This window comes from Plecotus auritus (assembly GCF_963455305.1).
Source record: "Plecotus auritus genome assembly, chromosome: 10".
Classification (NCBI taxonomy): Eukaryota; Metazoa; Chordata; class Mammalia; order Chiroptera; family Vespertilionidae; genus Plecotus; species Plecotus auritus.
In genome coordinates, this window is record NC_137785.1 from 32,291,097 (window position 1) to 32,317,248 (window position 26,152).

At 42.9% G+C, this 26,152-nt stretch overlaps 1 protein-coding gene across 1 annotated transcript in view; it reads left to right on the forward strand.

Annotated features, from left to right (window-relative positions):
* ZNF566 (zinc finger protein 566) overlaps nt 1–26,152 on the forward strand; it is a 42,055-nt gene that overhangs the window by 4,009 nt on the left and 11,894 nt on the right. Inside the window, exons 2-4 of the mRNA XM_080644793.1 lie at nt 11,193–11,268; nt 18,141–18,267; nt 18,720–18,794. Of these exons, the coding sequence (XP_080500919.1) occupies nt 11,260–11,268; nt 18,141–18,267; nt 18,720–18,794 (211 nt within the window). The 5' untranslated portion in view covers nt 11,193–11,259. The remainder of the gene's footprint in view (nt 1–11,192; nt 11,269–18,140; nt 18,268–18,719; nt 18,795–26,152) is intronic.

Here is a 26,152-nt window from a genome sequence, read left to right on the forward strand (position 1 = left end):
TACTCCCTATACATAATCAATCTCATTAGTTTCTGCTTTGTCCTTATGCTTTTTATTTTGCACAAATGAATAGGGACATGTATTCTTTCAAATGACCTCTTTTTTGCAATCGACCTGAAGATTATTATGATAAGTGAAATAAGCCAGTCAGAGAAAGACAAATACCATATGATCTCACTTATATGTGGAATCTAATGAACAAAATAAACTGAGGAACAAAATAGAAACAGAGGCATGGATACCTGGAACAGACTGATAGCTGTCAGAGGGGAGAGGGAGGGATGAAAGAAGGTGAAGGGATTAGCCAAAGAACATATAGTATATGCGTAACCCATAGACACAGACCACAGTGATGGCCAGAGGAAAGGAGGAGCAGGGGCTGGGTGGAGGGGGGGGGGGGCGGGGGGAGAGAAGAGTGAATGGGGATATCTGTAATAGTGTCAACAATAAAAATAAAGAAAAATAAAATAGAAAAAATAGCATACTGTTTTGAACATTGCTTATTTCACTTAATGATATACTGTATACTGGAAATTACTCCATCACAATTCAAAGAGATACTCATAGCTTTTGTTTATATAGTTGCATAATAAATATTCCAGTATATAGATTTATCATAGTTAATTCAACCCCTCTCTTTTTTTTTGTCAACTTTATTTTTTTTCACTTTTTAAAAAAATAAGTCTTTATAGTTCAGATTATTACAGTTGTTCCTCTTTTATTCTCCCCATAGCTCCCCTCCAACCGGTTCCCACTCCCCCCCAATGCCCTTACCCTCCTCCCCCCATTGTCCTCATCCATAGGTGTTTGATTTTTGTCCAGTCTCTCCCCGCACCCCCCACACCCCCTTCTCCCCCGAGAATTGTCAGTCCACTCCCTTTCTATGCCCTTGATTCTATTATATTCACCAATTTATTCTCTTTGTCAGATTTTTTTTCACCTGATTATTAGATTCACTTGTTGATAGTTATGTATTTGTTGTCACTTTGTTGTTCATAATTTTTATCTTTACCTTTTTCTTCTTCCTCTTCTTAAAGAATACCCTTCAGCATTTCATATAATACTAGATTGGCGGTGATGAACTCCTTTAGCTTTTTCTTGTCTGTGAAGCTCTTTATCTGACCTTCAATTCTAAATGATAGCTTTGCTGGGTAGAGTAATCTTGATTGTAGGTTCTTGCTATTCATCACTTTGAATATTTCTTGCCACTCCCATCTGGCCTGCATAGTTTCTGTTGAGAAATCAGCTGACAGTTGTATGTGTGCTTCCTTGTAGGTAACTAACTGTTTTTCTCTTGCTGCTTTTAATATTCTCTCTTTGTCTTTTGCCCTTGGCATTTTAATTATGATGTGTCTTGGTGTAGTCCTCTTTGGTTTCCTCTTGTTTGGGGTTCTCTGTGCTTCCTGGACTTGTAAGTCTATTTCTTTCACCAGGTAGGTGAAGTTTTCAGTCATTATTTCTTCAAATAGGTTTTCAGTATCTTGCTCTCTCTCTTCTGGCGCCCCTATAATTCGGATGTTGGTACGCTTGAAGTTGTCCCAGAGGCTCCTTACGCTATCTTCATATTTTTGGATTCTTTTTTCTTTTTGCTTTTCTGGTTGGGTGTTTTTTGCTTCTTCGTATTTCAAATCTTTGACTTGATTCTTGGGAATCTCTAGTCTGCTGTTGGATCTCTGTATATTATTCTTTTTTTAAAATATATTTTATTGATTTTTTACAGAGAGGAAGGGAGAGGGATAGAGAGTTAGAAACATCGATGAGAGAGAAACATCGATCAGCTGCCTCCTGCACACCCCCTCCTGGGGATGTGCCCGCAACCAAGGTACATGCCCCCGACCGGAATCGAACCTGGGACCCTTCAGTCCGCAGGCTGACGCTCTAGCCACTGAGCCAAACCGGTTAGGGCTGTATATTATTCTTTATTTCAGTCAGTGTATGCTTAATTTCTAATTGGTCCTTTTTCATATCCTTGAGGATCTCACTAAATTTCTTGGAGGTTTCTAGAAGATTCTTGAGTAACCTTATAACTGTGGTTTTGAACTCTATATCCAGTCATTTGCTTTCCTCCATTTCTTTCATTTGTGACCTGTTTGTCTCCACATTTTGGCTGCTTCCCTGTGTTGATAGGGTGGCTTTGTGTGGTAGGTGTCCTATAGGGCCCAGTGGCTCAGCCTCCCTAATTACCTGATGTGGACGCTCTTGGTGCACCTCTTTGTGGGTTGTGTGCACAGTCTTGTTGTAGTTAAGCCTTGATTGCTGTTGGTATCACTGGGCAGAATTGACCTCCAGACCGATTAGTTGTGAGGACCAGTTGTGTCTACAATGGGAGAACTGCTGTGTTGGAAACACCCTTATGGGGCAGGACTTGCTTCTGTGGGGCTTTGGCACTCACTGAGTCTGCTCCTTGAGTGTGTCTCTTATGGATCTGAAGAGTTGTAATCTGGTGTGGTCTCATTTTGACCACTGGGTGCACTGGCTCTTGGATCTCCAGGGAGGTACTAAGTCAACCCCTGCCTGAGGCCACCCAGAAGGAGCTACAGAGAGATCTGCAGTTTCTTCCTCTTAGTTTGGGGTTTGGGGGTGCCCAGGTGAGGCGCAGCTGTGAAGCAATGCAGGCTGCTGATGAGCCTTAGGCCTTCTTTTGGAAGCTCTGGGGTTCTTTGACCCAGCTGCAGTTTGTAAGGTTAGGTTGCAAAAGGCCAGGCCATTCATATGCAAACACCTCTGGGCACAGCTTGGGTGGGGTTGTAAACTGGGTGGGGCGTGGTCTCAGGGAATCACTGGGCAGAGCAAACAGCAATGGCTGCCAGTCTACTCTGCTCCGGATAGGTCCCTGGGTCTCTGTGTCCTGCAGCCTCATGCAGGAACAATGAACGCTGAGACCACCTCTGAGAGAAAGCCACCCTCGTGTTCCAGCCTGATGCCAAACAGTCCAGTTTCTCCCTGTATGAGTCTGGGTCCCCAGAGTCTTGTCCGGTACTGGAATTCAGAGCAGTTGGGAGTTTGTATTTCCCTCCAGATTGAAAAAGACCACAGCGTACTCAGTTGTCAGCCCGTTTCCGCATGCCTCCGTACCTTCACTCTTCCGTAGAACATCCTCTCAGCCAGCCTTCCCGTGGTTCTGGATGATACCTATTTTTTTCTTTTAGTTGTAGTTTTGATGTGGTTGTGCGAGACAGCAAGTTCAGGTGTTTACCTATGTCACCATCTTGGTTCCTCCCAACCACTCTCTTATTATAGACTAGTGGCCCGGTGCACGAAATTCATGCACATTAAAAGGGGATTAATTAGAAGAAATAATTTAATATTGCTATTTGCACTTTCTCTATAATAGAAGTGTCAGAGATGAAAGAAAATTGGTAAAATGTATATGAAAACCTTTCTCCTGTCAGAGTCTGGGGCGCACCATGGGACCCAGAGTCAAGTCTCCGCCCACTCACATGCGCCTCAAAATCGCATGAGACCCAGACCCGGCTTGCCCCTGCCCCCATAGGCCTAGATCCAGACCTGGCCAGTCCAGCCTTGTCAAGCCCAGCCGGGCAGGGCACGTAGCTTCAGGTCCCCTGGCCCGGTGCCAGGATGGGGGGCATGGCCTGAGGTCCCCTAGCCCAGACCAGGGCAGGGGGCATGCCTTGAGGTGTCAAGCCCCGCCAGGTGTGGGACATGGCCTGAGATCCCCTGTCAAGCCCTGCTGGGTGGGGGGCATTGCCTGAGGTCCCCCGTCAAGCCTTGCCAGGTGTGGGAGGGTGCAGCCTCAGGTCCATCGGCCCGGCACCAGGAGGGGGGCACAACCTCAGGTCCCCCATCAAGCCCCACCAGCAGGGGGGTGCAACCTCAGGTCCCCCATATAGCCCCGCTGGGCGGGGGGCATGGCTTGAGTTCCCCCAACCCAGCACTGGGGGTGCACCTTGAGGTTCCCTGTCAAGCCCCGCTGGGTGGGGAACATGGCCTGAGGTCCCCTGTCAAGCCCCGCCAGGCAGGGGGTGCAGCCTCAGGTCCCCTGGCTCGGTGCTGGGGCAGGGGGTGTGGCCTGAGGTTCTCTGGCCTGGTGCCGGGGTGGGGGGCATGGCCTGAAGTCCCCTGTCAAGCCCCACCTGGTGGGGGGCGCAGCCTGAGATTCTCCAGCCTGGCGCTGGGTCGGGGGGTGCAGCCTGAGATCCCCTAGCCCTGTGCCAGGACGGGAAGCTCACCTTGAGGTCCCCCATCAAGCCCCACTGGGCGGGGGGCAGGGCCTCACGTCCCCTGGCCTGGCACCAGGGCACGGGCCGCAGCCTGAGGTCCCCTGTCAAGCCCTGCCGGGTGGAAGATGGAGCCTGAAGTCCCCTGTCAAGCTCCACGGGGGCGGGGGAGGGCATAGCCTCAGGTCCCTGCTGATTGCTTGTTAAGGCTCCTTATGGGAACTTGGCTTCAGCTGTGGGTGCAGCCATCTTTGTGATGGAGTGATGGTCAATTAGCTTATACCTTCTTTATTAGATAGGATGTGGCTCTTTCTGAACTGTATTCTATTTTATTATTCTTTTTGTCAGTGCCACTGTTTTGAATTCTTCAGTATTCTCCAACTTTTTTCCTACTTTTTCAGGAGTGTCTTGGCTATTGTATGCCCTTTCAATTTCCTATGTTTGAATCAACTTGGTAATGCTCACAATAAAAGAAAAGTCCTTGCTGGGATTTTGTTTGTGAATCTATATATTAATTAGGGGATAACTGACATTTTATCAATATTTAATCTTTCAACTAATAAATATAGCTCAATTGATGTTTCTTTTCATATTTAACCCATTGGAATTAATAATAATTAATTATTCAAAGTGTGTAAACATTTTTGGGGACACCCAATGTAATATGCATTTACATTTGTTAAGGTCTAATTTCTCTGAACAATTTGTACTTTTCAGTGCACATCTGTTAGCTTTGTATCTGAGTATTTGATGTTTATTATTGAGACTGTAATAAACAGTCACAGGCATCACATACCTGTATGTGGTTGCACAATCACACTAACCACAGATAAAACCAGGCAGTATTCACAAGTACCCCCACACGCATTCTACAGCACATGTGGCTCTTTCTGAACAATTGTTTATTGCTGGAAGTATTGTTGCTTTTTGTTTATTGTCCTTGTATCTAGCATTTGTAAAATACTGTAGATGCTACTTATGAAGTTGAGGATGTTCTCTTTTTCATTAGTTAAGACTTTTTTGCATTAATGAGGGGTGCATTTAGACAAATGCATTTTCTATGTCTATCAAGAGGATCATATGATTTTTCTTTTATTAAATATATCAATGTGGTAAATTATGTTGATTTTCAAATGTCAAACCAACCTTTCCTTCCTGAAGTAAACCCTGCTTGGTCATAATATGTTAAACCCTTTTAAAAAATAATTTTATTGGGTTAAATTTGCTAATGTAGAATTTCTGTTTTATATGCTCATGAGAAATATTAGCCCATATTTTCTTCTAATGTCTGTTAAGTTTTAGTGTCAGGCTTCTATAAGCCTCAAAAATGAGTTGGGAAGAATTTCGTGTTTCACTATTCACTACAAGTAAGAATAAAGTTGTTTCTTAAATTTGGAAGAAGTTATTGAGTTACTGGTGAAGCAATTTGGGCCTAAAATTTTCTTGATAGGAAGATTTTAAATTATGGAATCAATTTAACTCTTTAGATGTTCTGTTGTTTTTGTTTGTCAGTTTGGGAATGTTTTTTAAGGAATTTGTCTATTTTATCTAAGCTTTCACACTTATGAACATAAACTTATTAGTATTCTCTTTTTATCTTTTTAGTGTCTATGGAACCTGTAATGATGTTACCTTTTCATTCCTTATATTGTTCATTTGTGTAGTTACCCTCTTTTTTTCATCAGTGCTCTTGGTAATGTTTTTTTCTTCCTTTGTTTACTTTCAAGATTTTTTGTTTCTCTTTGGTTTTTAACAATTTGGCTATATTTGGTTGTGGTTTTGCTCTTTGTTTTGTGTGTTTGTTTTACTTTCTTCAGATTTTCTGAGCTTCTTGAAACTCTTGTTGAAGCTTTTGATTAGTTAATGTTTTTACTATTAATTCCTATCCAATCTCTTTTCTCCTTCTGAGATGCCATTTACATGTGTGGGAGCTCTTTTGACTGTGTCTCATGTGTCTTTTATATTAACTTATGTTCTTTTTGTTCTTTTTCTTTCTTGTCTGCACTTTATGTAAATACATTTTTTACTTGTTTTTTAGTTTAGTAATTCTATCTTTTACATGTCTGGTTTCATGTTAACACTGTGCAATGTATTTTTAATTTCTTAATTTGCTGATCTAAATCTTCTATTTTAATCTTTTTTATAAATTTCAATTCTGTTTTCTTCATCTTCTCACACATTTGCCTATCATTTTTCCTTGATTGTCTTTAACATTTAATTGTAGCTATTTTAAATGATTTGTTTGCCAGGTCCAATGTCTGAATTGTCTGTGGTTCTGCTCCTATTTTCTGTTTTTAATCTTCTTGTGTTTTTAATTGTATGATAGATATTGTATCTAAAACAACTGGGGTCGGGGGGTGTCAAGGCCAGCCACTATCTACTTCTAACTTTCTCATTATAAAAGAAAAATTAAACTGCTTTCCAGGTTCTGTTACTTAACAGACAGATATAATTCCTAGTATATGGAAATTTTTCAGGATAATGCTAGAAGTAATTTAAAACATACTGTAAGTGAAATAATAATCTTTTTTATTAAAAGACTAGAGGCCCAGTGCATGAATTCATGCATGGGTGGGGTCTGGCTGGCCAGCCCCAATCAGGGCCTATCAGGCCAGGCCAGCCAGGGGGAGGGGATGTGGGAGGTTGGCCACCTGGCCCTGCCCCTGATTGGGGTGATGGAGGATGATCAGGGGCGTGGGCTGTTAGCTGGCTGGCTCTGCCCCCTGGTTGAAGTCCTGGTTGAACTCCTGGTCAAGGGAACAATTTGCATATTAGTCTTTTATTATATAGGATAGGTTTATTATTTATAAGAGTGTAAAATACTAAAAAATGTAAGTTACTCCATTTTAAAGGACTTTCTTCTCTGTAGTGGTATTTTTTTTGCAATGCTCTATGCCCCAGGTGTGGTCATTATGCAGGCATACTATATATAGTCTTGGCCATAGAGATGTTTGGCTTTAAAAAGGAGGGACACATCCCCCAGCTGCAAGAACTCGGTGTGTGAGGATACCCCTGATGTCACGCAAGGGTGTCGTGTGAGGGTGTGATGCCACCTAGGCTTTTATTATATAGGATAATATTAAAAGGAGTGCTTTCACATTTTAAGGAAGAGATGTATGGATCATTTTGGTTTTAATTTCTTGGAATATATATGCACCTGGGGGAATATAGTGAGTAGCCATTAAATAATTGATAACATGATGCTACTTCCTGGATGTTTTGTTTTACTTGAAATTGTTGATGAATTGTTTAATGATCAAGGAGCTTTGTGCAGAGAGGAATGCTCACTGCCCTTTATCCTATATAATAAAGAGGGAATATGCAAATTGACCATCACGCTGCCACAAAGATGGCGGCGCCCACAGTGGAGGCGGGGTTTCTGTAACACAAGATGACTGCATCCACAGCAGAGGCTGAGTTCCCATAACGAGCTTTAATCGAGCAATCAGCAGGGACTTGAGGCTGCAACCCTCCCGCCCCTGTGGGGTTTGACAGGGGACCTCAGGCCATGCCCCCCACCCTGGTGCCAGGCCAGGGGACCTCAGGCCATGCCCCCCACCCAGCAGGGCTTGATGGGACCTCAGGCCGCACCCCCTGCTCTGGCACCAGGCCAGGGAACCTCAGGCTATGCCCCCCACCCGGCAGGGCTTCACAGGGACCTCAAGGTGGGCTCCCCGTCCCAGGGCTGGGCCGGGGTCCTCAGGCCATGCCCCCCACCCAGCGGGACTTGACGGGGGATCTCAGGCCACGTTCCCCACCCGGCGGGGCTTCACAGGGGACCTCAAGGTGCACCCTCCGCCCCGGCCTGGGCCAGGGGACCTGATGCTGTGCCCCCCACCCCGCCCAGCAGGGCTTGACAAGGGTGGGACTGGCCGGGTCTGGATCTAGCCTAATGGGGGGGGGAGGCGGCCAGGTCTGGGTCTTGTGTGATTTTGAGGTGCACGTGGGTGGGTTGGGGACTTGACTCTGGGTTCCATGGTGCACCCCAGACTCTGATAGGAGATTTTCTTTTTTTTCTTTTTCTTTTTTTTTAAAATATATTTTATTGATTTTTTACAGAGAGGAAGGGAGAGGGATAGAGAGTTAGAAACATCGATGAGAGAGAAACATCGATGAGCTGCCTCCTGCACACCTCCCACTGGAGATATGCCCGCAACCAAGGTACATGCCCTTGACCGGAATCGAACCCGGGACCCTTCAGTCCGCAGGCTGACGCTCTATCCACTGAGCCAAACCGGTTTTGGCAGGAGGAAGATTTTCATACACATTTTACTAATTTTCTTTCATCTCTGACACTTCTTTTATAGAGAAAGGGCAAATAGCAATATTAAAATATTTCCTCTAATTAATCCCTGTTTAATGTGCACAAATTTTGTGCACCAGGCCACTAATACTTTTATAATGCTCAGTTTATTTTCCTATCCTATCTAATAAAGAGGGAATATGCTAATTGACCATCACTCTGTCACAAAGATGGCTGCACCCACAGCTGAGGCCAAGTTCCCATAAGGAGCCTTAAGGAGCAATCAGCAGGGACCTGAGGCTACGCCCTCCCCCGCCCCCGTGGGGCTTGACAGGGGACTTCAGGCTCCATCTTCCACCCGGCAGGGCTTGACAGGGGACCTCAGGCCAAACCCCCCGCCCTGGCGTCAGGCTGGGGGAACTCAGGCCGAACCCTCCGCCCCAGTGCCAGGCCAGGGGACCTGAGGCCACGCCCCACCGCCCGGCGTGGCTTGATGGGGGACCTCAGGCCACTCCCCCCACCAGGTGGGGCTTGACAGGGGACTTCAAGCCACACCCCCCCACCCTGGCACTAACTAGGCCAGGGGACCTCAGACTGCACCCCCAGCCTGGCGGGGCTTGACAGGGGACCTGAGGCCACGCCCCCTGCCCCAGCATGGGGCCAGGGGACCTGAGGTTGCGCCTCCCTGCCTGGCTGGTCTTGACAGGGGACCTCAGGCTGTGCCCCCCACCCAGCGGGGCTTGACGGGGGGCCTCAAGGTGCACCCCCAGTGCTGGGTTGGGGGAACTCAGGCTGCACCCCTGCCCAGCGGGGCTTGATGGGGGACCTGAGGCTGCACCCGCCCCCGCCTGGTGGGGCTTGATGGGGGACCTCAGGCCATGCCCCCACCCAATGGGGCTTGACAGGGGATCTCAGGCCATGTCCCCCACCTGGCGGGGCTTGATGGAGGACCTCAAGGCACGCCCCCCGTCCCGGTCTGGGCTGGGGGACCTCAGGCCATGCCCCCCATCCTGGTGCCAGGCCAGGGGACCTGAGGCTCCACCCCCTGCCTGGCAGGGCTTGACAAGAGTGGGACTGGCCGGGTCTGGATCTAGCCCGATGGTGGGGGGGCCAGCAGGGTCTGGGTCTCACGTGATTTTGAGGTGCACGTGGGTGGGCGAGGACTTGACTCTGGGTCCTGTGGTTGCCCCAGACCCTGACAGGAGGAAGGTTTTCATATACATTTTACTAATTTTCTTTCATCTCAGACACTTCTATTATAGAGAAAGGGCAAATAGCAATATTAAATTATTTCCTCTAATTAATCCCCTTTTAATGTGCACAAATTTCGTGCACCAGGTCACTAGTTTCTAGTAAGCAAAAAAGTTTTTTTCTTAAAAGTTTAAACATAGATCACAAAGCAGTTACTCTTCCTAATCAATTTAGCCTTCTATTTGTATAACTATTCTTTTCTAATAATATATTTGATTGATTTCAGAGAAGGATAGAAACATAAATGATGAGAGAGAATCATTGACTGGTTGCCTCCTGCACTGGGGATCAAGCCTGCAACCCCAGCAGGTGCCCTGACTGGGAATGGAACTGTAACCTCCTGGTTTATACGTCGATACTCGACCAATGTGCCACACTGATCTGGCTAGTATAACTATTCTTTTAGACATTTTAAACATGTTAAGTACATAAAATATATGTGATTTTTTTTTTATTTATTATTTTTTAAATATATTTTATTGATTTTTTACAGAGAGGAAGGAAGAGGGATAGAGAGTTAGAAACATCAATGAGAGAGAAACTTCGATCAGCTGCCTCTTGCACGCCCCCTACTGGGGATGTGCCCGCAACCAAGGTACATGCCCTTGACCAGATTCGAACCTGGGACCCTTGAGTCCGCAGGCTGACGCTCTATCCACTGAGCCAAACCGATTTTGGCATGATTTTTAAAATTATTACTTCATTCATGTAATGTTAAAAGCTATTCTAAAGCATCAGTTATATAGTCAATTTCTACATAATTTCTATACTCGTAATTCTTTCTTATTGCTATGCTAATTTTAACTTCTTGCTAAAGTTTCAGTAATATTACTTTGTTTGCTTTTCTGGATTTTAGTTATCTTAAGGCAAGACTTAAGGCAGGATTAGAGGATCAGGTTTATCAATCAGTTGTTTCTTGCTCAGGATTTGGGACCTGATTGTATAATCCAGGATCATTGAAACCTGGTTTGGCCAATGTATATCCAAACCAAAATGATTATAATCAACTTTTATGAATTAATCATTCAAAATGTATATGTTGGTAAAATGATATGTACAATGAATGATATGTACAACATTGATATAATGAAAGACTGGAAATAACCCAAATGATCATCAGCAGCAGATTGGTTAAGTAAAATATATCCATTTAATGATGTATAATTTAGCTAAGAGAATTATGCAACTCTGTATGTACTAGTTGGGATCCAGTCCAAAATACACTAAATTAAAATAGCAAATATGTATAACAGTATGTATAATATGCTATAATTTATGTAAAAAAATTACATCTTTGGGTGTAGGTATACATATATTCTCCAAGCCATATCAGGTTGTTCAAATCTATCCTGGTCTAGTCAAAAGCCTGAGGTTTCTGGAGTTGGGGATAATGAAATACTTTCCTGTTCTTCTCACTAATAACCCCTCAAGTGTTTGTGTGGAGTGAACAGAGGGGAAATGATAATTTTTGGAGCTATAAGGCAAGTAAGATCTTATGTAGCTTCTTTTGCTTCCCCCAGCTCTGTCTTTTTCCAAAAGAGGAGGAGTTCAGAGGACAACTGGTCCTTTTCTGCAAATATCAAAGCCATGGCTCAGGTGAGATGCTACATGGGTTTTTTGTTTGTTTGTTTGTGTGTGTGGTTTTTTTTTGTTTTGTTTGCTCAAATGGAGCTATTTTTATCCCTAGTATATGTAAACATTTGCTTTCCTCATCATGATGCTTTCTGATGGTTAAAAACCAAAACCAAAGAACTTTCATACAATTTAGTTATAAGCAATTACAAATTCTCTTACCTTTGCTTTGAAGAAAAAGGTCTCTAATAAGCCAATTCAAATATTTCTCTGTTTGTGGAGATAATTATAGAAAAAAGAAGTGTTTCAATAATCATTTTTGGAAAAAAGAAAAGAATGTCTGGTTAAAGATCTTTCTTTACACTCTTAACTTGCAGATAACTGTTAGAGTGTCAAGTGGTTGGATAACAAGTTTCTCTCAATCAGGCTAAAATTTACCAGGAACTCATTAAGAAGCATTACTTGTTTGCACAAAGAGATTGTGAATTACAGAATGAAAAATGGTCTGACTGAGACCAAGTTTGGAAAATAAAATTTTGCACTGGTTAACATAGTCCTTCTTCAGGAAACTGACGCCAATTTTCTCCTAAACAGCCCAGTGACTCTACCTATACACAACCAGTTCTTCCTTCTTTTTTTAATTTTTATTTTTTAAAATACATTTTTATTGATTTCAGAGAGGAAGGGAGAGGGAAAGATAGAAACATCATTGATGATAGAGAATTATTGATTGGCTGCCTCTTGCACGCCCCCCACTGGGGATCAAGCCTGCAACCCAGGCACATGCCCTTGACTGGAATTGAACCCAGGGGTTCTATAGTCTGCAGGCCAACACTCTATCCATTGAGCCAAACCAGCTAGGGCCTTCCTTGTTTTAAACAATGTTTACAGATTCATTTTGTAAGTACTTCAGTATCTTCTATCTTAGACATATACCAGAAATCTAGATTAATTTGTTAATGAATCTAATTTTCTTAGTGATTTGAAGGATGAAATAATTAAGGACACCTCATAGGGGAAAGTCCTGAACATCTCTGCAGACCTAAGTTTTCCAATGAGAAAAAATGTGGAATAAGGGTTTGTTTGATTTCAGTCTTAATAATGGAATGATCTCCATCTGTTTTGTGTAGCTCAGGAATAAAGGGAATTTCCAATTGAACAATGGGTGTGGTTATAAGTAAGATTGGGCTAATGTTGGGAAGATCTCTATAGATCACCTGTAGCCTCAATATCTGAAAGCAAAAGAAAAGTTATCATTTATATCCATACTAAAGGCCTGGTGCATGAAATTTGTACATGGGGGTGTGTGTCCCTCAGCCCAGCCTGCACCCTCTCCAATCTGGGACCCCTCAAGGGATGTCCGACTGCCCTTTTAGGCCCGATCCCGGTTGGACATTCCTCTCACAATCCAGGACTGCTGGCTCCCAACCACTTGCCTGTCTGCCTTCCTGATTGCCCCTAACCGCTTCTGCCTGCCAACCTGATCACCCCCTAACCACTCCCCTGCCAGCCTGATTGATGCCTAACTGCTCCCCTGCCAGCCCGATTGCCCCTAACTGCCTCCCCTGCAGGCCTGGTCACCCCTAACTGCCCTCCCCTGCAGGCTTGATCACCCCCAACTGCCCTCCCTTGAAGGCCTGGTCCCTCCCAACTGCCCTCCCCTGCTGGCCATCTTGTGGTGGCCATCTTGTGTCCACATGGGGTCAGTTATCTTTGACCACATGGGGGCAGCCATCTTGTGTGTTGGAGTGATGATCAATTTGCATATTATTCTTTTATTAGATAGGAGGATTAGGTAGGATAGAGGCTTGGTGCACAAGTGGGGGCCAGCTGGTTTGCCCTGAAGGGTGTCCCAGATCAGGGTGGGGTTTCCCTTGGAGTGTGGGGTGGCCTGGGTGAGGGGTCTGTGGTGGTTTGCAGGCTGGCCACGCCCCCTGGCGACCCAAGCAGAGACCTGGTGTCTGGGATTTATTTATCTTCTACAATTGAAACTTTGTAGCCTTGAGCAGAGCCAAGCCTCCTGCTCGCTACATGACCACAGCCATTTTTGTTGGGATTTACTTATCTTCTATAATTGAAACTTTGAAGCCTTCAGCGGAGGCCAAGGCAGGCCAGGGCAGGTGGAAAGTTTGGCTTCCTCCATTGCCTGGGAAACCCAAGCTTCCTGCTCTCTCTGTGGCCGCAGCCATCTTGATTGGGTTAATTTGCATACTCGCTCTTGATTGACTGGTGGGCGTGGCTTGTGGGTGTAGCGGAGGTACAGTCAATTTGCATATTACTCTTTTATTATATAGGATATTGTGACATTAGAATGGTTGTGTTGCCCTAACCAGTTTGGCTCAGTGGATAGAGCATCGGCCTGCAGACTGAAGGGTCACAGGTTCGATTCTGGTCAAGGGCATGTACCTTGGTTGCGGGCACATCCCCAATAGGGGGTGTGCAGGAGGCATCCGATCAATGATTCTCTCTCATTGATGTTTCTAACTCTCTATCCCTCTCCCTCTCTGTAAGAAAAAAAAAAAAAGAATGGTTGTCTTGAATTATATGCAAATTAAATTTTCTAAGATAAAATATTTTTAAAAGTCACTAGAGGCCCAGTTCATGAAATTCATGCATGGGGGGAGGGGAGTGTCCCTCAGCCCAACCTGCAACCTCTCCAATCTGGGACCCCTTGAGGGATGTCCAACCACTCGATTAGGCCCGATCCCAGTGGGATCGGGCCTAAATGGGTGGTCGGACATCCCTCTCACAATCCAGGACTGCTGGCTCCCAACAGCCCTCCCCTGCAGGTCTGGTTCCCCCCAACTGCCCTCCCCTGCTGGCCTGGTCCCCCCAACTGCCCTCCCCTGCAGGGTTTGTCCCCCCCTACTGCCCTCCCCTGCAGGCCTAGTCCCCCCCCCCCAACTGCTCCCCCCTGCAGGCCTGCCCCCCCAACTGCCCTCCCCTGCAGGCCTGGTCCCCCCAACTGCCCTCCCCTGCAGGCCTGGTCACCCCTAACTGCCCTCCCCTTCAGGCCTGGTCAATTTGCATATTACTCTTTTATTAGATAGGATTGTATACATGTGTACAAGTGAAGTAGCACTATTACAGTCTTATCACCAGTTCCACTCCTAAAAGGTGGCTGCCCTCAACCCTCTTTTTTAATTTAATTTTTAAATTACAGTTGATTTTTAATATTATTTCATATTAGTTTCAGGTATACAGCATAGTAGTTAGACAATCATATAATTTACAAAGTGATTCCCCACGATACTTCACCTACCTGCCTATCACCATACATAGTTATTATACTACTAGTGGCCTGGTGCATGAAATTCGTGCACAGGGGCGTGGGGTGGTCCCTCAGCCCGGCCTGCACCCTCTCCAATCTGGGACCCCTCGAAGGATGTCCTACTGCTGGTTTACAGGGATCGGGCTTAAACCGGCAGTCAGACATCCGTCTCACAATCCAGGACTCCTGGCTCCTAACGGCTCACCTGCCTGCCTGCCTGCCTGCCTGCCTGTTTGCCCCTAACCACTCTGCCTGCTGGCCTGCTCACCCCCAACTGACCCCCGCCGCCAGCCTGCTCGCCCCCAAATGCCCCCCCACCAGCCTGATCACCCCCAACTGCCCCCATGCCAGTGTGCTCACCCCCAACTGCCCCCCCTGCTGGCCTGCTCACCCCCACCTCCCTTCCCCACTGGCCTATTCACCCCCAACTGTCCCCTGCTGGCCTGCTCACTCCAAACTGCCCTCCCGCTGTCCTGATCACCTCCAACTGACCCCCACTGAGGGCCTGCTTGCCCCCAACTGGCCCCCCTGCTGGTCTGCTTACCCCCAACGGCCCCGCTGCCCACCAGCCTGATCACCCACAACTGCTGTCCCATCCTTGCCGGATCACCCAAAACTGCCCTCTCCTCTTGGCCTCTAACTGCCTCTACCTCGGCCCTGCCACCATGGCTTTGTCCAAAAGAACATCCGGAAGGTCTCCTGGAAGGTCTCCCAGTCTAATTAGCATATTACCCTCCTATTAGTATAGATAGAGGCCTGGTGCACAGGTGGGGGCCAGCTAGTTTGCCCTGAAGGGTGTCCTGGATCAGGGTGGGGGTCCCACTGGGGTGCCTGGCCAGCCTGGGTGAGGGGCTGAGGGCTGTTTTCAGGCTGGCCACACCCCCTTCAGGGTGGGGGTCCCTGCTGGGGGGCGTGGCCAGCCTGGGTGAGGGGCTGATGGCTGTTTGCAGGCTGGCCAAGCCCCCCAGCTGGGACCCTCACTCCATGGGAGTGTGGCCAGCCTGGGTGAGGGGCTGAGGGCTGTTTTCAGGCTGGCCATGCCCCCAGTGACCCAAGCTCCCAGCCACTCCTTTTTTTTCAGCACCTCCTTGAGTGGAGGTCAGGGCCTGCTGGAAGCAAGTATCTGGGATTTATTTATCTTTTATAACTGAAACTTTGTAGCCTTGAGTGGGGGCCAGGGCGGGCCAGGGCGGGCCAGGGCGGGCGGGCAATTTGGCTTCCTCCTTCGCCGGGGGCAACCCAAGCCTCCTGCTTGCTCGAGCTCTGTGGCTGCTGCCATCTTTGTTGGGTTAATTTGCATACTCACTCCTGATTGGCTGGTGGGTGTAGCGGAGTGATGGTTACTTTGCATGTTTCTCTTTTATTAGTGTAGATTACTAGAGGCCTGGTGCATGAAATTCATGCACTGGAGGGGGTGTCCCTCAGCCCAATCTGCACCCTCTCCAACCTGGGATCCCTTGGGGGTGTCCAACTGCCAGTTTAGGCCTGATCCCTCTCACAATCTGGGACTGCTGGCTCCCAACCACTCCTGCCTGATTGCCCCTAACCGCTTCTGCCTGCCAGCCAGCCTGATCACCCCCTAACCACTCCCCTCTTAGTCTGATCGACGCCTAACTGCTCCCCTGCTGGCCCGATCGCCCTCAACTGCCCTCCCCTGCTGGTCCAATTGTCCCCAACTGCCCTCCCCTGCCGGCCCAGTTGCCCCCAACTGCCCTCCCCTGAAGGCCTGGTCCCCCCCCAACTGCCTTCCCCTGCAGGCCTGGCTCCCCTCAACACCCTCCCATGGCGGCCATCTTGTGACCACATGGGGGTGGCCATCTTGTGCGAGTGATGGTCAATTTGCATATTACCTTTTTATTATATAGGATTGACTATATTCTCTATACTGTATTTTACATCGCCATGACTTTTGTAATTGCCAATTTGTACTTCTTAATCCCTTCATCTTTTTCACTTAGTCCCCCAACTTCCTTTCCCCTTCAACTCTTGAATATGGTTGAATTGCTATTTTTTTATGAGTCCATTTTACTCATTATCTCTTGACTTCCTGCAGAGTGGAAGGGACATTGTATTCCCATATTGCTCCCTTAATTTCCTCTGATTCTGTGATTAACTATATTACATTTTTGGTTACATCAATAGTGTATGGGATATTAGTCTGTAAATAGCAGTCGCTGCTGAGCTAGCTCAGCTTTATTCTATTACAACTTTTTATTTTTCCTGAGGTTAATTTTTTTCTCACATTTGCTTAATTATCCATGTATTTAAATTTTTATTTTTTTATTTTTGTTGATTTCATAGAGGAAAGGAGAAGAGAGAGAGAAACATCAATGATGGAAGAGAATCATTGATTGGCTGCCCCCTCCACATCCCCCACTAGAGATTGAGCCCACAACCTGGGCATGTGCCCTTGACCGGAATTGAACCATGGACCCTTCAGTCCGCAGGTCAACATTCTATCCACTGAGCCAAAACAGCTAGGGCTATCAATGTATTTTTATCCAAAGCCTTCAGAATCACTGTCACATGCTAATTAATATGTTTTTCATTTGGTCAAACACATCATTCCTTTTGAATGTGGAGACTTTCATCTCCATTCCCTTTTTAATCCTGCTCCTATCTAGTCTGGTTACTCTCTAGGCCTGCTGCAGTTTCTGGGAGACTTCACTTTTTTCTCCTGTTTCCTGGGATTTCCTTCACTGTTTTCCTGTGCTAATTTACCTATTTTCTTGAATCTCATGTCTTCCTCTTTTCTGGTTTACTTCCCCATTTTGGTGGAGCACATCATCTGATAGTTTCCTAAGAAATTGTGCTTGTGTCCTTTTATGTCTAGGAATGTTGTTTTTTCAGCCCTTACACTAGAATGATAGTTCTATTATAGAATTATTGGTCAGAATTTCCTTTACCATAAGAATATTGAAGACTTTTTTTTTATTTTTAACTAGAGGCCCGGTGCATGAAATCTGTGCATGGGTAAGGTCCCTAGACCTGGCCAGTGATCAGGGCTGATTGGGGCCTTCCTTCATTCTGTTCTTCCCCCTTGTGGTCAGCGCATGTCATAGTGAGCGATTGAACTCCCAGTCTCCTGGTCAAACTCCCGAGGGGACACTTTGCATATTTGGTTTTTAAATATATATAGATAGTGTTGTAAAGAACCCATTGCCTCTCTGATTCTTGATGTCTTTTATATGATTTACTCTTCTCTGGATGCTTTTAATGTCTTCTCTTTCTCCCTTCTTCTGAAATTTTACTTTCAGAATTTGGAAAAAGATGAGAGAAAAAGAAGCACATTTGTATTGTATGACAAGTATTGTGTTAGGCATTTGTACATACCAATTCATTTAATCAGGAAACTTCTCTTAGTAGACCGTACCTTCCCAGACTTATGTAGATAGTGGAAGTATCCCAGTATACTTGGGCAGTTTTGTCTGGAGGAAACATAATGACATGGAAACTCATTGGTTCACAGTCATGCTTATTTGTTTACAATCCTCTGCTTGCATCCCAGACATTCACCCCTTCTCTATATGCTTGCTATTTTTCACTTCTACCTTTATTTATTTTCTTCTCTTGCCTTCACAAAAACATTTTTTAAGTTAAGTCATATGCATGATTGTTGTTCTAGGAGTCAGTGATGTTCAATGATGTGTCCATAGACTTCTCTCAGGAAGAGTGGGAATGCCTGAATGATGATCAGAGAGATTTATACAGAGATGTGATGTTGGAGAATTACAACAACCTGATATCAGTGGGTAAGGACTTCTGTCCATATTAATTCAGATTCTGCCCTCAGAAGGTCTGCTTCCTCCAGGGTGAAATACTCACCTACCTTTCAAGTAACCAGTTAGATTTCTAATCCAGTTTCTAGAGGAATGTTTTTATTTTAATTTTAAATATGTTTTCATTGATTTCAGAGAGGAAGAGAGAGAGAGAGAGAAACATCAATGATGAGAAAGAATCATTAATTGTCTGCCTCTCACATGCCCCACACTGGGGACTGAGCCCACAACCCGGGCATATGCCTGGACTGGGAATTGAACCATGACCTCCTGGTTCATAGGTCAATGCTCAACCACTGAGCCACACTGGCCAGGGTCTTCAACTCTTTCTTAATGAAGGAACTGGATTTGAATTCTGGGACATTCTTATCATAAACATGTCTCATTACTTCTTTTATAAGCAGGACATTCTATTTCTAAACCAGATGTGATCTCCTTCTTGGAGCAGGGGAAGGAACCCTGGTCGGTTGACAGAGAAGTAACAGGAAGCCAATATCCAGGTAAGTGAGGCATGACAGTAATGACCCAGTTATTCAATGGATACGCTACACCTTTGAGATGCTCTCTGGGAAGTTTCCCATAAAAACTTTAAGCCTGTTGTGCAAAAGTAAGCCTTTTCAGCATGACTTTTAAATGACCTTACCTTTTCCCCTTTCTTAACACATTGCCTGTTCTTTTCCTCTTACACTTCTCTCCTAATTTTAACCAGCTGTTGCCCTCTTCTACCTTCTCTAATGATATTCCTTCCTATCCATATTTGGATCTCGTTTCTTATCATCTCCTCATTCTCTTTTGTATTAGCCTTAAAAAAAGCATCACTGTTTCCTGAAATATATTCTTTTCTACATTGCCAAAGACTTATTTTCTTTAGAATTTTTTAGATATAGTAGTTCCTATAGTCTTTGATTCAGTCATACTTTTAATGAACATTTATTGATTTTCTGATTTATTCTTGTAGGTGCTGGAGATAATTAAAAAAGGAATAAGAAGTTATAAAATTTATAACTTAGTAGGGTTACTAGAACATGTTTACATGTGACTTCTACAAAGTAGAACCACCATAAGAGCGGTTAAGAAGGGAGCTCAGCAGAAAGTGAGGGTTAAAAATGTAGAAGAGTTGATACACATACAAGTCATAGAAGGAGGTATTTTTTTTTAAGTTTTTCTGTATTTTTTGTAATGTTTTTATTGATTTTTTTCTCTTTTTTTTAGAGAGAGGAAGGGAGTGGGATTGAGACATAGAAACATTGATGAGAGAGAAACATCATTGATCAGCTGCCTGCCTCCTGCACGCCCCCTAGTAGGGATCAAGCCTGCAACCTAGGCATGTGCCCCGACTGGGAAACGAACCCATGACCTCTTAGTCAATGTTCAACCACTGAGCCACACTGGCTGGGCCATAGAAGGAGATTTAAGCATGCATGTCATTGACTTTAAATAGAATATTGCAAATAAAGGGTTTGTGCCTCCATTGAGAACTTAGAGCTGGCAAAGATAAAGAGATTTGATATGAAGGAGGAAAACAGGACAGCACATCATCAGTATATGTTTATCAAGAACTATTCTTAACTCTGATGTTACAGTAATGAATAGAACATGAAAAAACTTTATTCTCAGAGCTTACCCTCCAATGTAGGGATAGATACACAATAAATAAATATATATCAGGTACTAAAAAGAAAAGTGGAGAAAGGGGATAGAGGGTGCTATTTTATGTGACATGATAAAATAAACGTTTTCCATTAAGGTGACATTTGTGTAGAGACCTGAAGAAGTACATTAGTACTTCTGGGGTATTTTGAATCTGAGAACTCATCTTTTTTTGGTGATAGGAAGTCCTTGGCAGACATCTCTTCAAATATTACCTTGCTACTGTTTCCTCTTTTCTCTCTTAAGCTCTTGTTAAATGGACATTAGAACATCTGGATCATCTGTAATATATTTAACTCTTATCTATTTTTCCATTTATACTGTTTTAACATAGAATTTAATGGCTTGATTTGTGTTGATTCACTAATATTATTGTTAGCTATGAGCTTTTGGCTCTTCAACCTTCCCATTAAGTTTTTTATTTTAAAAAAATAGTATAGTTATTTGTAAAATGTACTTATATATACAATGGGGTATAATAACATAATTAACATAAAATTATAAGATAACATGTACACCTAGGAATATAATTTCTGGCTCTTGACATACATACTTATTCAGCTTTACTAGGTAATACCAGGCTATTTTTCAAGTGTTTGTATCACTTTCTCTCCCTGTAATTGATATTATAAGGTGTTTTTTTTTTCATTTTCTTAACAATCTGAATGATGAGTATAAAATCTTATTTCACTGTGTTAAATGATTTGTAGGAATTTCTTATATATTTTGTAGATACTAATTTTTGGTCAGTAACATGTTTTATAGATATCTTTTCCAGTTGTAGCTTCTTTATTTACTTTCTTTTTTTTCTTTTTTTTTTAAATATATTTTATTGATATTTCACAGAGAGGAAGGGAGAGGGATAGAGAGCTAGGAACATCGATTAGAGAGAAACATCTATCAGCTGCCTCCTGCACACCTCCCACTGGGGATGTGCCCGCAACCAAGGTACATGCCCTTGACCGGAATCGAACCCGGGACCTTTTAGTCCGCAGGCTGACGCTCTATCCACTGAGCCAAACCGGTTTCGGCTATTTACTTTCTTTATTATATCTTTTGATTAATAGTAATTCCCTGTGTTAGTATGCTTAAATTACATATTTAGTAGTTTAATTACATATAGTTTATTAAAAAATTCTACTTTTTCTTGTATGCATCACATCTTTGGGGGTCATAAGAAACCTTTCCCGCCCAGCCAGCATGGCTCAGTGGTTGAGCGTTAATCTTAAAAAAAAGAAAAAGAAAAAAGAAACCTTTCCCTATCCCAATTTTGTCCTGTTTTTTTTTTTTTTTTTTTTTTTTTTTTATGTTTTGACTTGTGTATTAAAGTCCTGTTAATGTAACTAGAATTGATTTTTATGAAAGGTATGAAATAGAGATCAGTTGTAATTGTTTCCCATATAGAAAACAAATTATGCCTCAATCAATAAAAGTCTGTTTTCCACTGATCCACAATGTTTCTTCTATCATATGTTAAAAGTCTTTGTTTACATAGTTCTCTCTTGTTCTATTGGCTTTTTATCTATTCCCATCCTAATTATTTTTGCTTTTAATTTTTTAAATATATTTTTATTGATTTCAGAGAGGAAGGGAGAGGAAAAGGGAGATAGAAACATTAATGATGAGAGAGAATCATTAATCGGCTGCCTCCTGCACTCCCCACACTGGGGATTGAGCCTGCAAGTCAGGCATGTGCCCTGACCGGGAATCGAACCATGGCCTCCTGGCCCACACCACTGAACCACGTTGGCCCGGCTATTCTTGCTTTCATAAAACATTCTGATCTCTGTAGGATAGATCCCTCCACCTTTTTCTTCAGAAGTATGTATTATACTTTTCTTTCTGGTCTTCTATATAAACTTTAAAATTACATATTACATTAAAGTTTCATTTAAAGTGTTGAAATTTTAAAACATCCACTCATGATAAAATTTCTCAACAAAGTGAGGGTACAGGGAATATACCTCAACATAATGAAAGCCATATATGGCAAGCTAACAGCTAACATTATACTCAATAGCAAAAGCTGAAAGCTTTTTCTCTAAGATCAAGAACAAGACAAATATTCTGCCAATTTTATTTAACATAGTACTGGAAGTCTTAGCCAGAGCAATTAGGCAAGAAAAAGAAATGAAAGACATTCAAATTGAAAAGAAAGAAGTAAAACTGTTTCTATTGGCTGATGGCATGATATTGTATACAGAAAACCCTAAAGATCCCTGCCAAAAAAACACCAAACTGTTAAAAGTAATAAATGAGTTCAACAAAATTGCAAGATACAAAATCAATATTCAAAAATCAGTTGTGTTTCTATACACTTACAATGAACACTCATAAAGAGAAATTTCAAAACAATTTCATTTACAATTGCATCAAAAATAATAAAATATCTAGGAATAAATAAAACCACTGAAAACTATAAGACACTGATGAAATAAATTGAAGAAGAAGACACAAAGAAATGGAAAGATCCCATGCTCATGGATTGGAAGAATCAGTATTGTTAAAATGTCCATACTACCCAAAGCAATCTACAGATTCAGTGTAATCCCTATCAGAATTCCAATGGCAACTTTGAGAGAAATAGAAACAATCCTGCCCTCACTGGTTTTCTCAGTGGTTAGAGTATCAGCCCATGGACTGAAAGGTTGCAGGTTTGATTCTAGTCAAGGGCACATACCTCATTTGCAGGCTTGATCCCCAGCTCTGGTGGGGGCATGTGCGGGAGGTAATCCATGTGTCACATCAATGCTTCTCTCTTTCTGTCTCTCCCCGTCCCTTCTACTCTCTAAAAATCCATGGAAAAATATTCGTGAGTAAGGATTAACAAAAAAACAAAAAAAATAGAAACAATCCTAAAATTTATATGGAACCTCAAAAGACCCTGAATAGCCAAAGCAGTTTTGAGAAAGAAGGAGGCATCTGGGGGTATCTTACTTCCTGATTTTAAGTTAGAGTGGACTTTTGAACAATGGGTTTGTACTGTGTGGGTCCACTTAAACATTTAAGTGCACCCATGCAGTTCAAACCCACATTGTTCAAGGTTCAACAGTATTTCTGAACCATGGCTGGGAATTCACGTAGATAAAGGTTGACTTAAATACTTTGCAGATTTTTAACTTTTTCAGTGGTCAGCATCCATAATCCCTGTGCTGTTCAGGAGTCATCTGTATATTACAAAACTATAGTAATCAGAACAGTATGGTATTGGCATAAAAACACACACAGATTAAAAGGAGCCAAGAATATAAAATGGGGAAAGGACAGTTTCCTTAATAAATGGTATTGGGAAAACTTGACTAACATGCAAAATAATGAAACTGGACTACTATCTTCCATCATAGAAAATGGACTGAAAATGGATTAGATACTTGAACAAAAGACCTGAAACCATAAAACTCCTAAAAGAAAACATAGGTGTGGGCTCCTTGACAGCCTTGGATTTTTTGGATTTTTTGGATTTGACATCAAAGCAAAGACAACCAAAGCAAAAATAGACAAGTGGGACTAAAAAGGAAACTAAAAAGCTTCTGCACAGCAAAGGAAGAAAATAAAAAGGTAACCTACAGAATAGGAGAAAATGTTTGCAAATCATATCCTATATAATAAAATCCTAATATGCAAATTGACCAAACAGCAGAACAACTGGCGGAACGACTGGTCACTATGATGTGCACTGTCCACCAGGGGGCAGACGCTCAATGCAGGAGCTGCCCTGTGGTGGTCATTGTGCTCCCACAGGAGGAGTGTTGCTCAGCCAGAAGCCAGGCTCATGGCTGGCAGCGCTAAGGAGCAGTGAGCCCAGTAGTAAGGATCAGTGAGCAGGCGGGCGGTAAGGAGTGAGGGGTCCCGGACTACAAGAAGGATCCCGGACTGCGAGAGGGATCCCAGACCCCTGGGGGATTGGGCCTAAGCCGGCAGTCGGACATCTCCCAAGGGGTCCCGGACTGCAAGAGGGCACAGGCCGAGCTGAGGCCCTCCTTCCCACGCCCCCCCTCACCCAGTGCACGAATTTCATGCACTGGGCCTCTAGTATCTGATAAGGGTATAATATCTAAAAAACTATATACAGAACCCATATAAATTAATAGCAGAAAACCAAACAATACAATTAAAAGAAAACATAGAAAACAAATGGAAACTTTAGAACTGAAAAGTACAATGGCCAAAATAAAAAACAAACAAACACTAGATAGACTATATAGGATAATAGATATAATGGAGGGAAATTAGTGAACTGAGAGCAGGTCAGAATTAGCCAATGTGAATAATAGGAAAAAATTATTGAAAAATTTTTTGAAAAAATACAACTTCAGGTACGTGGGACAATAACAAAGGTTTAACAGTTTTGCTATTAAAGTCCCAGAAGGAAAGGAGGAAGTTCAGGATTGAAAAAAAACTATTTGAAAAATGGTTTACCAAAATTGGTGAAAGATACATCAATTCAAGAAGCTCAACCACCCCAAACAGGATTAACTCAAAGGAATCCATGCCCAGACATATCATAATCAAATTACTGAAAATGGATGACAAAAAAAAAAGTATTAAAAGAACTATAGAAAAATCATTACTTGTAGGGAAACTGATTTGAATGAATAGATTTTGCTTCATCAACCATGTAGGCCAGAAAAAATGTGGAATAATATTTTATTGTGCAGAAGAACTGTCAACCCAGAATTCTATATCCAGCAAAAACTCTTGGAATGAAGGTGAAAACAAGGAAATCAATATTGCAGATGTATATGGCAACTGACTCTGGGCTGAGGATTCATGTGGTAGTAGGGACAGTGGCTAATGAGAGAGAGGCTATATATACCCTGTCTCAAAGGGGTAAGCACTTGTTAAGTCCAGGAGACAGCAGTCATGTAAGAATGCAGGCCCAGTAATGCCAGATAATCCAATCTTTTAAGGAAATCCAGATTTCTCTAGTAAATCTCCTGGTATCTCAAGGCTGGCAACTATTCAAACCTTTAGAGAACTGTTGGGCAATGCTAAACACAAACATATGAATTGGATATAACCTGATTCATCTAGGTTTTAAGTTCTATAGAGTTTTCTTTGAACTTCAGAAATTTTACCAAGATATATATAGTTAAAATCTTTCTTCATAAATTCTGCTCAACACAGAAGGGAACCATCTAATTACTAAGAGTTTTCTTCAGCTCAGGAAATCTCTTTTGGTTCTGTGTATTCTCCTTCAGATTTTCATTTATTTTCTATATAACTTTCCTTCCCCAGGACTCTGTCACTCTTTTTTTTTTTTTTGGTCACCCTTTCTGAAGATTTTTAAAAAATTCTAGTTTTAGTGGTGATTGACTTTTCATTATGGAATTTGAAGATAATAGCTTACTTACTTAACACCTTCTTTCTTCATCTTTCAAATATAATTATATCACAGTTTTAAAATTAAGTCATTATTTAGTTCACTTAATGACTAGGTAAATGGTTTTCATTGCTCAACTTTGTTAATTTTCATGCTGTTAATCCTTGTCTTCATTGAGAGGTCCTTAGCTTTCTCTTTATCTGTTATTAACCTAACTCTTCTGACACATTAGATAACTGGTGTATTTTTAAACGGAGACATCCCTAGAATGCTCTGTTTGTCTGCCCCAGTTAAGAATGTTACATAGGCTGAAACCAGTTTGGCTCAGTGGATAGAGCGTCGGCCTGCGGACTGAAGGGTCCTGGGTTCGATTCCGGTCAAGGGCATGTACCTTGGTTGCAGGCACATCCCCAGTGGGAGGTGTGCAGGAGGCAGCTGGTCAATGTTTCTCTCTCATCGATGTTTCTGGCTCTCTATCCCTCTCCCTTCCTCTCTGTAAAATATCAATAAAATATATTTTTAAAAAAAAAGAATGTTGCATAGCTGTCATTTTAGAATTTCCCTTCTTTATCATTCTATGAATTTCCTTCGCATCATCGCATTGATTCCCTTTACCTCTCCTTTGAATTCCTTTTGACTCTCTTCTGTATTTTTTTTTTTTATATCTTGACTGCTGGATCTCATACCTTCTTTTTTGGTTTATTCCCTCATTATATGGAATCACATCTCCCAAAAGCAACCAAGGAAAGTATGCAAGAGAAGTAAATAGAAAATATATTTTGTGAATCATTCCATGTCTGAAAATGTTTTCATTTCACTCCCATTTTTTATTGATACTTTGACTGGAGATGTAAGTTTACATTGCAAAACTTGCCCTTCAAAATT